This window comes from Halyomorpha halys, unplaced genomic scaffold, assembly GCF_000696795.3.
Source record: "Halyomorpha halys isolate HHAL.00 unplaced genomic scaffold, Hhal_1.1 Scaffold2084.1, whole genome shotgun sequence".
NCBI lineage: Eukaryota > Metazoa > Arthropoda > Insecta > Hemiptera > Pentatomidae > Halyomorpha > Halyomorpha halys.
The window spans coordinates 36,024-51,465 of NW_027108717.1; the positions used below are offsets into that span (position 1 = coordinate 36,024).

At 32.0% G+C, this 15,442-nt stretch overlaps 1 protein-coding gene across 1 annotated transcript in view; it reads right to left on the reverse strand.

Annotated features, from left to right (window-relative positions):
• LOC106691111 (cysteine sulfinic acid decarboxylase) overlaps window positions 1-15,442 on the reverse strand; it is a gene marked incomplete at its 5' end in the record, with an annotated part of 55,632 nt that overhangs the window by 16,115 nt on the left and 24,075 nt on the right. The window contains 4 exon segments of the mRNA XM_067046997.1: window positions 9,294-9,493; window positions 11,516-11,594; window positions 11,681-11,745; window positions 14,056-14,307. Of these exon segments, the coding sequence (XP_066903098.1) occupies window positions 9,294-9,493; window positions 11,516-11,594; window positions 11,681-11,745; window positions 14,056-14,307 (596 nt within the window).

The following is a 15,442-nucleotide window of genomic DNA, read 5'->3' on the forward strand; positions in this document are numbered from 1 at the left end:
ATATAAACATTTATTTGGTTAATCTAACATTAGAAAATTTGAATATAAAATAAACAACAGATGAATAAAAGTAAAATAAAAAATCTTAAACATAAAATTAGCTAAATAAATTATGAAAACAAAAAGAAACAATAGATACATATATAAAATAAATACTGGTCGGCAAAAGTTGATCGACTCCGATAGGTCAGAGGAAGATATTTTGCTTGCCAAGGTGTGTAGGTCGCAGTTCTGTAGCTAAATACACCGCTGTAACTTTCAAACTCTTCCAAAGTTGGTGTACTGGCTCATAGACAGTCAAAATATATAAAAGCCATAATGGCCACACTGGCACTTATTAAGGACAGACTGGGTCTAGTTATTTTAATAAATTATGAGAGCCGACTAATTAGCAACAATCTATATTCAAGTCGAAACGCAGAAAAGGTCTATTTCCAGACTTTAATGTTGATTAACACACTCAAAATGTTCAAACTATTGAATTATAAACGCAGACAGGGCTGGTTAGAAACTATCATGGCCACTAATTAGCAGGAACTGACTTAAAACGAAGATGGTTGGCCTAATGCTAGGCGACGCCTTAGCGACGGTTATCAACCTTTAGCAACTGTCACTATTACTTAATTGTTATAACATACATATTTTTCTTCTCAAATAACAGAATTCCCACTAAAATAATATAAATAAAATTAAATTAATTGGATTAAACACTAATACTAACTAAATACTATTAACAAAGTAATAATACAATTTGGTGATAAATATGTAATTATTTATACATTGAAAATTACAACGGTATAAACAAAAAAAAAATACGATAAATAAGTATGATAAATATTTCAGGACACAAGATGGTACTTCAATCAATGCTCAAAATTAGAAGATCCCGTTGCCATCTTCTTTTCAGAACGGGTATTATTAAGAATTTAAGGAAGAGAGATTAAGAACTAATAGGTTTAGATGAGTAAAGAATTTTGGAATGAAAGGAGGTGTATCTATTTCGGGCCAAATCTCCAACCAATGAGATGTTGAGGTCATTATTTCAGGTCAGGATTTCACAAAGAGGGAGCAGACCTCAGCCCATTACACACACAGTTATCTCACCCCAATTTTTGATTACTTCAATAAAAACTATGTATAATTACAAGTCAAAATTGATGAGTCTGCCGAGTATAGGTAGGAGGAATAAAAAATGGCGGCAGTTTCAAAACCTTAAAAAAACATTAATTTTTCAGTCGGAGCTCTATATCTTAAAAACTACCAACAACTCTAGAAAATCTAAGAGATCATTATTTAAAGAAGAGTAAATTTGCTGAAATACTAGCCCTAATAGAGCTATTTACGTCCAATAGTTCTCGAAATATAGCTTTTTAAAAGCAAAGTTTCTTAAAAATCTACTGAAATATTAGTAGTTAGGTAATTTATTTTGAGAAATCTCAGGAACTATGTGACGTACAGATATCTATTAGCACTCAAATTAAGCTAGTTTAATGGACTGTAAAGAAGTTTATGAACTTTACCTTCGTAGGAATAGTAGTTTTCAAGATATTTGCTAAAATAAATTGATTTATAGTTGTTCGATTCGATGTTCGTACTATTGAACGTACAGATATTTGCCAGCGTTCAAATTAAAGCTAGTTAAATTTACGACAAATAGTTAAATATGTTTATCTTTGTAGGAGTCGTGGTTTTTATGATATATGATAAAATAAACTCACAAAATGTTAATTTCTAGACGTTCGTATAAAATGTTGGAATTTTGAAAAAATATATCTCTAGATCCATAAGACGCACATATGTCTGCCAACACTCAAAATAAAGGAAATTTAACTTGCTATAAAGTAGATTATGACACTTTTCTTCGTAGGGGTAGTAGTTTTTATGATATCCACATATGAATATAAATTTGGCAAATGAAAATTTGTCCGAACAACTATAAAATCAATTTATTTTAGCAAATTCCATGTAAGCTATTACTCCAACGAAGATAAACATCATAAGCTAATTTATAACTCATTAAACTAATTTTAATTTGAGTGCTAATAGACATCTGTACGTCAAATAGTTTTTAAGATATAAATTTTTCAAAATAAATTCTCTAATTATTGATCCTTCAATACATTCACTACAACATTTTTATGAAATGTTGCTTTTTAAAAAGCTATATCTCGAAAACTATTTAACGTAAAGAACTCTATTAGGGCTCATATTTTAGCAAATTTACTCTTCTTTAAATGACCTTGTCTCAGGTTTTCTTGTGTTGTTGCTACTTTTTAAGATATAGAGCTCCGAATGAAAAATTAGTATTTTTAATCGCTTTGAAACAGTTGCCTTTTTTATTTTCCCTACCTATACTTGGCAGACTCATCAATTTTGACTATTAATTATACATAGTTTTCATTAAAGTAATCAAAAATTGGGGTGAGATAACTGCCTTTATTCTCCTCTTAGGCTCTTTTTCTACTAGTTATCTTATTGTAATGAGGATAAAAACTACCTGATATTAGAGATCAATTAATTACTCGTTGATACACTGAGTGTAAACAATTGAATGTGAAATGTGAACAATTGAATCGAACAGACAGACAGACCATTTTGGGAGACTAGGTTTTTTGGACTCAGGGAACCTAAAAACGTGTTTTTCCGTTCAAAACTAACTATATACTCCATGTATAGGTAATTTAAATTATAAATACTTAAAAAACTATTTTAAAAAAAGGCCAGAAGTTGTATTACTTCTTTTTTAGTATATATTTTTTTTTAAATCGAACTTTATTGATAGATATTACAATTTGCCATACCGTGATGGGCAATAAGTAATAGTGATGAATGATCACATTCTTACTAAAATAAAATAAAATAAGAATGAAAAATAAATAAAATAAGAAAAGAAAGTACATAAAAATAAAAAAAATCTCCCTTAAAATATATGATAAATATAAAAGTATCTCTAGTCACATTTATATACACTCTTATATACAATATTTGCACAATATACCTACCTACCTATACTTGGCAGACTCATCAATTTTGACTATTAATTATACATAGTTTTCATTAATGTAATCAAAAATTGGGGTGAGATAATTGCCTTTTTTCTTCTCTTGGGCTCTTGTACTAAAACGTGAAAGGACAAAAACACATGTTGAACAATGCCCGAGCTTGGGAGAGAAGGCAGGCGCCAGACAAAAATCCGATTGTAATTTATTTTTATAACCTGTGTAAAGAGCATTTGTTAACACGTGAGCTGGCATGTTCTCTTTTTTATATAATTGCAAGAGAATACAATATTTTTTTTTTAAATATAAACACAGGTAGACATGTATAGATTACATATAAGTGAGATACACTGTTGAATAACAGCATTGAGCAATTGATAAAAAGCAACCATTCATTATCTTTATTATAGAAGAAAACATCATTGAACTTTCAAGTTTTTTTTTTTTTTTTTCCGATTCCTCTAAAACAGAAAATCATGAAATTAGAAGACTGCATTACGTATGATTACATAACTCAGATTTATATTATATATTATCAATATTACCAATGAAGTAATATTCAAGAAGTTATACGGTAAAATATTTATCTGGTGTTTTGATGTGTTCGTTCCATATGAAATCGACTAGAAATATTTGGAGGTGAGGGGCCTCCTCATGTTGATTGAACAGAGAAGAGAAAATAAAATAGTTAATATTTATAGACGAAAGATAATATTAAATAATAAAAAAAAAAAAAAAAGTCAGAAGTCGAAAAAATAGTAGTGGAGGGGGTGGGGAGGAGTGCAAGAGAAGAAAGGAGTTATAGAGTAATTGTATACATCGGGAACCGTCCGTTTCTTATAGTACAAGAGTCGGGAAGGAAGAAAAGGCAGTTATCTCACCCCAATTTTTGATTACTTCAATAAAAACTAGTGAAAATTTGTCCGAACAACTATAAATCAATTTATTTTAGCAAATTTCATGTAAACTATTATTCCTACGAAGATAAACATTATAAACTACTTTATAGCTCATTAAACTAGCTTTGATTTGAGTGCTAATAGACATCTGTACGTCAAATGGTTTTTGAGTTATAAATTTTTCAAAATAAGTTCACTAACTGATTTTTTAGTACGGCCCATACAACATTTTTATGAAATGTTGATTTTTAAAAAGCTATATCTCCAAAACTATTTAATGTAAATAACTCTGTTAGGGGTCATATTTTAACAAATTTACTCTTCTTTAAATGACGTTCTCTTAGGTTTTCTTGTGTTGTTCCTACTTTTTAAGGTATAGAGCTCCGAATGAAAAATTAATTGTTTTTTTTAATCGCTTCGAAACAGCCGCCATTTTTATTCCCCCTACCTATACTTGGCAGACTCATCAATTTCGACTAGTAATTATACATAGTTTTCATTAAAGTAATCAGAAATTAGTGTGAGATAACTGACTTTTTTCTCCTCTTGGGCTCTTGTACTATTACTTCAGGTGTCCCGTGTGTATGTTGAATTTTTTATAATTAAAATCAGAGTGGAAAAGGGCCTATCGAAATCGTGAGACTTTTCTGTCAAAAACATGGATATATTATCTTTTTATTTAAAAATGTTAATTCCCTGGAGGGGCATATCGTGTTAGTGATGTTAATCTAAATTAGTTGATAATATAAGACATACAAGAGCATTGTGGATCTTATAGGAATAATGGCTTATCTGGTGACGTCATCTAGCCGCTTTCCTCGTCCAAGTGTGCAGTGAGCGAAATGGTAAAACCATGTGTCTTCGCCTGGTGCCAGAAATAAATAATAGGTCTATCTCGATCGGTGGCCGGCCAGTAAATCCTGGACTCTGGCGTGATGGTAGGGGCAGGGGGGGGGGGCATCAGAAAATGAGACCCCCGATCCCGACTTTAGATAAATTCAAAAAAGAACCGAAAAATTCGGATTACTTAAATCCGACAGATTACAGGGTTCTTGGAACCTTTCCTACCCTGCCACCTCGCAGGAAGGAAAGACGGGGTGACTGAATGGAAGATTGGAATGAAGGAAGGAGGGAGACTGTCGAAGAACGTTATCAACGCCATATTTTATAATTAATTTGTGTTTTATTCTAAATACTATTTAATTATGTAGCAATGCAGGAACTTCTTCATCTAATATTTTACAAAAGTTAATTTTTTTTTTAGAGATACGAGGCTTTTTTAAATAATCGATATATGAAACATCATACGATTTCCTTGATTGAATTAAATATTGAGATGTAAATGTTTCTATTATAATTTTTTTATGTTTTTTTTACAGTATATTTTTTAAAAAATTATATATAATTATAGCATTTATTAGTTATTAAAATTATTTGTTTTGAAAAGATTTTATTTTTATTAAATGCATAATATTTTCACTTCAAGGGGTGGGAGCTTCACCTAACAAGGTATGCCCATACAGGAATGAAAAATTAATGTTTTTTAAGGTTTTGAAACAGCCGCCATTTTTCACCTCTACTTGTACTTGCCAGACTCATCAGTTTTGACTAGTAATTATACATAGTTTTCATTAAAGTAATAAAAAATTGGGGTGAAAAACTAAAAAACTTCCCTTTTTTCTCTCTGGCTTTTGTACTACTAGATGTTAGTGCCTCGATTGTGTGCAATGATCGACAGCATCTATTCTCTCTATTGCCAATATATAGTAGCTATACAGCTGAAATAGTTGTAGTCTACAAGAGTTTAAATGTTTTTCATCCCACAAAAAAAAAAAAATACAAGTCATCTGTACATATTCATTGTCAGTTCTACTCAGTTTAAAAAATATTTTCTCAACAAACCTGCTACATCGAAAGAACAATTATTCATTGAACTCATCCAACAAAAATGTTATTTCTGTGTTCCTTGCTTGGGTCGCTGGGCACTGCGGAATAGTGGGTAATGAACTGACACAGTTGGGCAACTATGAAACTAAAAGCTAAATTTGCCATAGATACAATATTTATTTATCAACGGTTGACTCATGAATAAGGGTTGTACCCATTGCAATTTTAGCTATTAGTTTCATAGTTGCCTAACCCTGCCAGTTCGTTACCCACTATTTTGCAGTGCTCAGTGACCCAAATAAGGAACACAGAAATACCATTTCTGTTGGAGGAGTTTAATGAATAATTGTTGTTTTGATGTAGCAGGCTCGTTGAGAAAAAAATTTTACCCATCTCTGTGAACTGGCGAATTTCGTTTCTCTCCATTATAAAAAAAGCTTATTAGTAATGACTGTGTAATATTTTATTTCACATATGATCACTGTGTAATACGTTATTTTACAATTTGATTTTATAGTTAAAAAATTTGAACGAGTAGTACAATTAAATGAACAGTTGTGTAATTTGTAAATTGGGAGTTGGTTCGCCCTTAGGCTGACAACAGGGGGTATTTAAAAGAAAATTAACAAGTTCTCATTGTTAGAAATAACAAACAATGCATAAAAACCAAATACAACTGAAGGAAAAGAGATACATCCTATTTGAACGGGAAAAGCTGAGACACAATAATTGTACACATCAAGAAAAGATAACCCTAAGGAAATAAGATGAGAGCAAATAAAAGTACAGAAAAAAATAAGTAAATAAAATAAAAATATAGTGATAATAAATAAATAAAGAATAAATCAGAACTACCCACCAATCGCGTTGAACCTATATGTTCTGAATTGTTTTTTATTTATCTATACATTATTTAGGAATTTTCCTTATTATCGGTGTTCACCGGAAGTAGCACCTACCTGGACATAGGTCAAGTGTGAGGCTAGAAAAGTTTAATCTTTCATATTGAGGAGTTTTCAGACTATGATCGCAGTCCCGAGCAACACTGCTTTCTACATTAGTTGCAGAATATTCAGCGACAGATCCAGGTCCTTAATGCTTTCCAGTGTTATCTCCTGGATCAGACCATTGGTTGAGATAATCAACAGTAGCACCATGACTTTGTCAAGCTTGTACAGTTGTTTTAATTCCTCTCCTGATATCCTAGATCCTGATATTTCCAAATTTTTTCAGCTACCATTTTGTAAAGGTTGTCACCAACATGTATGTGTTATCCTTTCTCCACATATACAGTGTTTGTCTGTCCTAGTAGGTATCACCTGGTCCTGTATGGCGAAAATAAATCCTTCTGTTTCTGGGAAAAGGGCACCCTTGCGAAGCCATATTAAGGATGCACTCCTATAAATTCCTCCTTCCGATAAATTATGGTAAAATATTCCATGCAGTTCCTAAGATTTCCAGTTTTCAAGTAGAAGTTCTTGGTTCACTGCAGAGGGAAGATTTTCATTTTGAAGGCTTAGCGCATTGTAGCCCTTGTCCTCCTATTTTTCTTGGAAGGTACATTCTTACCACAGAAGATTTTGGATGAGGTATTCATTAAACTAAATTCTCAATTGACATCTAAATAATTGTTTGAATAAACATCAAGTTTCCAAAACAGAAATATTTAGAAATTAATTTTTTTTTTCTTTCCTCAGATTTTTATCAACTTATTACTGCAAGTATATGGAAAATTAACCTAAATGTTAGAAGACATTATATTAATATTTCAGGTTGAAACAATCATTTGTTATAAAATTGAGTTTTAACTGCTTATAAATAATATTCTATCTTTGTTTTCGAAAATAACTAAAAATAGAAAATTGGAAAAATGCATCTCCTATATAAATCCAGAATCTAGTATTTTCCAATGACATTCTCATCATTGCAGAACTTGGAAGAAGCAAAACTAGCAAGGGAGGAAGCTCTGAACCGAAAAGGAATGACAACCAAATCCAAGTATATAGTTCTGTCTACAAGTGGTTCTACGGAACAAAGAACTGTGATTTGTAAGGGATTAAATCTGGAACAATTTGTTGTATACCAATATCTAGAAATGAAATTGATAATTGTGGGAGGTTGGTTGAATTCTGAGATAAACCAATGAGGAAACCAACAACTACGTACACCAACTCTGTAACATCATAATCAGCAAAAGGGAAGTGGTGTTGAAAACAATGTTAACTGTATATAAACAAATCATTGTACCTAAGCTCACCTATGCAGCTGAAATTTGGCCTAGTATTAAAAAATTCAAAAGCCATATACAAGCCACATAAATGATATTCCTGGGAAAGCTTTTGGTGAAATTAGATTTGACTGAATCAGAAATAAAATAATGAGAGAAAAGAAAGGGTAAGAACTATAAAATAATAGAATGAAAAATAATCATAGAATGTATGCAGTTTGGATGTGTACCAAAAATGCAGGTCAATAGACTCCAAAAAAGTATTTGGGAAGCTAAGACTGAAGGAAAACGATCATGAAAATGACCTAGGAATTCATGGGAGGAACTCATATCGGATCTCACAAGAAATAGAGGAATAACTCTAGGTGTAGTCAAGAAGTAGGCAACAGACTGAGAAGAATTTAAGAAATTAATCAAGGCTGTTCCGATATCATAAGGTGTATGTTTGTTAAAGATGTTTTTAAAACGCTTTTTACCAATTACCTGCATAATTGCACTTTTAGTATAAGTAATATCTTTTTTATCATCTTTCTGTGGATAATACGAATAATAATTTACTAAATTAAAAGATAGAAAAATACAAATATATAGGAACTGTAATACATTCAATCGAGCCTCAGTTGAATGACCTTTTTTCTTCACAGTAATTATAACGATTTTTCATGGCTATATATATTTCCAAATGTTAGTATATTATTTCTTTTCAATTTTATGTTTCTCTGAATGGTGGTAGTTATCTCGTTTTGTTTTATAGCCCTGATGAAGCCCTGAAACTCAGGTCAAAACGTCAGCACGAATAAATACTTCGACCACCAGATTTTTACCCCAATAGGGGTACCCAATTTAAGAGGCTGGGTGGACCCCATGAGGGCTCTAGAACCCACAGGGTCGATTCACAGCTACAGTCTAACAGAAAACAATTTTTTGACCAGCTGGATTCAATCCCAAGTTCTCAGAGTTAGTAGCATCGTGCCTTACCACAGTGCCACTGCGCTACCAAAAATTAGCAATACCTTTGTTGCATTTTATTTTTGTTACCTATTTCCTTACTTTCTTTACCTCATTTAATTTTTTCTATCTTTTTTAGCCCTGATGAAGCCCTACAATGTAGGGTGAAATATTGACTCAATTTAAATGTTTTTTGACTATTTGAGTTCTCTTCTTTGACCTAACCCAATTATTTCAATGGTATATCAAAGGCCCACCATAAGACATGAATGAATGAAGGCAAGGTTTGGTAAATTAAAATATATAAATTTTTTAAATATTATTGGACATTACCTCGATAAGTGAAAAATGTCATCGACAGCTCTGGCAAGACCAGAATCACCCCGAGCTTTCCACAGTGTCCACAATTTGAGGGCATCCGTTTTCCTTCCACACTGGACACTTTTGTCTCCTGAATCATAGGAAACATCATACATTTTGTCCTGCTGGAAGAGGTAGGTAGCTCCGGCTCGGTTGGCTGCATTCAACAAACCCTAAGGAGAATAAAAATAAATCAAGTACTATATTATGAAGATCCGATTGAAAATTATTTTTTGGTCAGTAGACAAATATCTCTCTTAAAAGATGCCACATATTACTTACACAAGATAAAAAATGACCAGAGAATTTTTCAAATATCATCTGTGTTCTATAAAATGGAAGAATTCACAAAATTCATAAGTTCATATTTTTTTATTAGTTATTTTTATCTATACCATAAACAGAACTAGGAATGAACTAGGTTCTGAAAAATAAAAACATATTGTAAGTTTTTCTTCCTTTGCAGATCTGGTAAAGAACAAATATACCCCACTGAAAATTTTTGAATTCACTTTTTTCCTTTATGGAGTAATTTCTTACAAGTCATGCTTCTCACCAGCCTTTGCATTCTTAGGAAATTGATTACCTAGAGCAGGGGTGGCCAACAAGTTGATCGTGAGGCCAATTTGGGTTGACCGTTGATTGGTCGCAATGTCTGGGGTGAAATTACGTGTACCATGGACGTTTAAGCGATTTTAGAAGACAAAACTTTCAAGCAATAGTATGAGACATATTTCAAATGGATCAAAAGTTATTAATTATCCATGTTATTTTAGTTCCCCTAGATGTGATTTTTTTGGCTCTTTAAATAATTATTGCTGTTGTTTTCTATGTAGGTAGATGAGCCGTATATCTGTATTTTAGTACAATTTATACCCAGTGAGCTATTATAATTACCAAAAGTAAGTCCTAGTATTCTTTCATGATATATTTTCCTGGTCCAAAAAAACGCGAAAGTGAAATATTGAAATTAAATTATCAGCTATACTATGCAGCTTTATAACAACATCTTTTTTCATATTTATGAACAAACACAACCTATACATTGCAGTTAGTAAAAAAAGTTAAAAAATAGTAAAAATCTATCTTGAAAAAGTGTCAGAAAAGTTTTAGGTAACTCATGTACAGAATGCTGCTATCAAAAGTTGCTTATGGAAATTTATTTTCTTCATGAGCCTATATCTCAAAAACTTAATAAGTGATTTAAAAAATAAAAAATAGTTTTGATGTGAAGATAGTTGACCATAGATATATAAGAGGAGAGGATGGTTGGGGGGCGCGGTCAGCAGAAAAAACACAAATAAACAAATGAATTATTTATTTGTGCCGACATTTCAACCTGATTTTCAAGTCTTCATCAGGACTATAAAAACAAAAAGACAACAACCATCATTCAGAGGCAAAAAAATAAAATAAAATAAATAAATAATAGACTAAAAATTTGGAAATATATATAATAATGGAATGAAAATATAAATTATTTGATTAATAACTATGGACAAAGACAGTAGTAGATTGATAACATTATAAAAATAGTTTTGAATATTTATATTATTTATCTACCTACACCTCCCTGAATTCACTTGATACTGAAACATAGTGTAAAAACATAGTATGCATTTACACCCCTTCTTTCTCCTTATATTATGCCTATGACAACAAGTCGATTGAGACACACTTATAAGATAAAAAGTAAATCTTATCTATAGAAAAGTTGGCCACCCATGACCTAGAGTATCATCTCTTGGAAAATAGCAAATAGACACATTAGACTAGAATATTCTTCCACAATTTTTTTTATATATGTTGTGTTTTTATTTAATGATGATTCTTATAGGTCACCTCCTCTATCCTATACCTTTTATTCTTTTCATTAGGACCTTCAGCTAGTTCCTATAGGACTTAAAATCCCCTTCACAACTATAGGCTAGTTCCCTGCAGAGTGAAGTTTCCATCCTGTGAGAACTTACAGCTAAGTTCCCTTAAAACTCACCCTGTCAACTCATCTCCTAGCTAGTTACCTAACCTACTGAACAAGCATTATCAAGGCCTTCTGGTGTGGAATAGATCACATCTTAGATTGGAGTCAGTAATAATTATTCACAGCCCCTCCTTCAACATCACTATTACTTATTGATCATGATTGTAATATTAATCTATAGATAAAACTAAAAAAAAATGTTACAATAGGTTACCTTTTCCTTGACTAGTATCATAGAACACTGCAGTGGAGCTCCAAGCATCTTATGGGGATTCCATGACATAGAATCAGCCCTAATAGAAAGATAAAACATCAGTAATTTCATCATAAACAGAATTAATAAAAGAAACATGAATGTCTTCATAAAAAATTAACTTACCTTTCAATACCGCTTAATAAGTGAGAATGTTTTTTAGAAAAAATTACACTTCCTCCCCAACACCCCTGAAAAATATTTTTCTTATTAACAAATCAATGTTGTAATGTTAAATTATTTGTGATTTTTCAATCATATCAGGTTATAAGATAATTTTAGTGGGGAAAAAATACACCGGCCCTATCATAAAATGTTTTACGTTTTAATATCACTAGAATTTATTTATCTTTTACTAATCAAAAGTGAAAATACATCAGGCTTACTGTTAATATATCAACGTAAAATAAGTTCGTAGCGTTTTTTTTACTGGTGATTTCGATAAAAACTTCAGATTCTTTTAAATATTTTTAATCAATTATATATGGCCCATTTTGATCTATTACATGTTGCCATCTTTCAAGTAATTTTTTAATTCCGTCCTCCCAGAACTTTTCAGATGGTTGCAGAATGAACTCCTCTATGAGCATTGTGCAGTCCTTGGCGAATTAAAGTTTTTCCCGTTAAGAGAGTTTTGAAGGGTTCGAAATAAGTAAAAATTTGTTGGGGCAAGGTCTGGTGGATAGGGTGGGAGGGGGATCACATCCCAGCCAAACTCCAATAATTTCTTCCGGGTCTGCAACGACAGGTGAGGATGGGCGTTATCGTGATGGAAAACTATGCCTTTGCGATTAGCCAATGCTGGACGCTTTTGCTCAACCGCTGCCTTTAATTGTTCCAACTGAGTACAATATACTGCAGAATTAATGGTCTGGTTGGGTGGGAGGAGCTCAAAATAAAGGACACCTGTCCAATTCCACCAAATGCACTGCATAACCTTCTTTTGAATGTAATCCTGCTTTCGGAGTCGTTAACGGTGGGTCGCTTCGTTTAAAAATGGATCATTAACATAGAGTTTCAGGAGGGAACCACTAATGAACATAAGGTTCAATAAATTATTTTCCGTTAAATTGTGAGGAACCCATATATCAAACATATGAGAAACATATCTTGCAACACTCAAATGATTTGAGACACTTGCACAAGATATGTTAAACGTTTCTGTGATATCCCATGTCGTAGAGTGAGGTTTTTCTGTGACCAATGCTGGAATTTGGTCGTCATCAACAGTTGAAGGTAAACCCGAGCGCTTTGCATCTCCAAGTCAAAATCCAGTTTTGGAGGTCCAGTTTTGAACTGAGCAAACCACTTACGGCCAGTGATTTCTCCTAAAGCATAATCCCCATACACACTGCAAATTTTGTTAACTATCTGTGCAGCGGATTTTCTTTTTTTTGGAAATAAAAAATTATTAAATGACGAAAATGAATTTTTTCTCTTCCATTTTGAGCAAGCAAAATACCACTTAAAGATAAGGAATCTCGGTTGATACTGAAGCATAAAAGCACCTTAATTAATCTTTTTTTAGAATATGAAAACATTATTGACCAAGTAAATATGATTTTATAAACACAGAGAGAATTAAATTAAAATATTGAAAAATGCTACAAACTTATTTTACAACACAATATGTACTTAAAATAGCTAATCACAATAATACAGCTTATTTTTTATTCAAATTATCATATTGGCTGTTACGGTTGTGTGTATTGGAACAATCATATAAGAGCTGAGTGAGTTCGACTGAGGCCCTTTATATAACTTTAAGGTATAATGGTATAGGGGTGTTCTTTTAAGGTGAACTTTATCTGCGTATTTTCCTTCTATGACAGTTCGATTATTTTTGGATTGACCAGTGAACATTGAAGATAGAAGAGAGGAAAGGGGCACTCTTGATTTATTTTCTGTTTCATTGTAGCCAAGAGTCAGCCCTGTAGGTTCGGGAGCCCTCATAGATCTACCCAGCCATGAAGTGAATATCCTTAATTAGGTAAAAATTTGGGGGTTGAGCATGATTTGGACAAAACCACCTCCTTGCACAACCATTGGTCTAGTAATAATACTTCGTTACAAAGAGCTGTACTTCTGCCCTTCATAGGTTGTAGCAGTACAGATTCAATATTTTTTTATTTACAAAATATAATTAAATTAGTAAGAAAAAATAAAACATTGTGCAGAAATACAACAAAATTATTTAAAACTGCATAGTTGATTATATCTTAAACTAATATTCACTATAAAAAAAAACTGTAATAACTTAAACGTACAATATTTTACAAATTTTCTTTTTTGAATTATTTTTAGAATAACACTTCTTGGAAGTAAAAATATTTTTAATAAATATTTTCTACTTTCAGAGCAATGCCCGAAATAATTACACCCTTTTGAAAGTAAGCTCCTCAATTATTACATAATATATAAATATCAAGTAGGTAATATTTTTAAATAAATTATTTCATGTATTCAAACTCATTATTAATAAAAAATAACAATTTACTAACATCAACATGCATCCAGACTCCGTATTTGGAGCACACATCTGCCACCTGTTGGAAGTTGTCGTAGGCTCCTAGTACAGTAGTCCCGGCGGTAGAGTTCACTGCCATCGGCACCTTGCCCTGTGCCAGTGTTAGCTCTATGGCTTCTTCCAGAGCCGAAGGCAAGATCCTACCTCCTTGGTCAGTCTTCACTTTGATGACGTTGTCGGTACCAATACCCAACCAATGGCTGCCTTTTGTTATGGAATAGTGGGCCTATAAAGAAAGAAAATTTAATTAGAAACTGGGATAATGGTAGGAAATATAATAAGTAAGTATAGAAATAAATAAACTATTCACTATTTATGAATAAGAACGAGATGGTTGGGGTGCAATCAAAATGGAACAAAAAAAAAAATAGATAATAAACTATTTATTTACTGACGTTTTGCCCCACTTTGCAGAGCTTCACCAGAGCTGAAAAAGATATAAAAGAACTAAAAATAAGTTGACATTGTAAGATAATGTGATACAAAAAAGTAAACTATGGTAGGGTTTAAAATTATATAAATATAAGTGAATAATTATATTAAAAAATAAACAAAAAGAAATAAAACTAAGATGTATAATAATAAGTATAACACATAAGTAAACACTAAATATGAAAAAATAAAAGTGACCAGAAAATTTAAGAACTTGGGGGAAATAATTTGTCACAAGAGTTCTGAGAAAGAGAGCATCCGAGAGAAAACCACCAAATTAGAAAATTTAAGCTTTCAAGCAGATAAATTTTACAATAAGAAGAACCTCTCCTCCTTTACAAAGTTAAGGCATTAAAACGTTGTGATAAGAGCTGTGATTGGAAAAGCTGCTCAAAATAGAGAGGAGGATCTTAAGAAAAATCTATGGGCCCAGGAAAACACAATCAGGCTACAGGCTAAGATCTAACGAAGGGATCTACAGAAAAAGACTTGGAAACCGAGACGATAATCAGAAGGCTGATGTTCTATGGGCACATGAAGAGGATGAACGAGGAAAGATTGAATAAGAAGATCTTTAAAAAAATTTTTATCTACAAAAACATGGGAAGATACACGAGGCAAACGAAAGAGGAATTAAAGAGACTTAAAATTTCAGATACAGACTGTCTAGGTAGTGATACGTATAGAAAAAAAATTAAAAATTTCACCAATACTGGAAGAGGAAAAAAAGGGGTAAAATGTGGCCTGAAGAAACAAAAGAAAGGCAGTCGAAGATCATGTAACTGCAATGGGAAGAAATAAAATCAAGATACCCAAAGAAGCCTAACCACTGATATTCACGTGGTCCTTAGCGACTGATTTATAGATTTAAAAATGAACAGGTGAAGTAATAACATGTAAAAATAGAAAAGTAGATATAAGAGAAATAT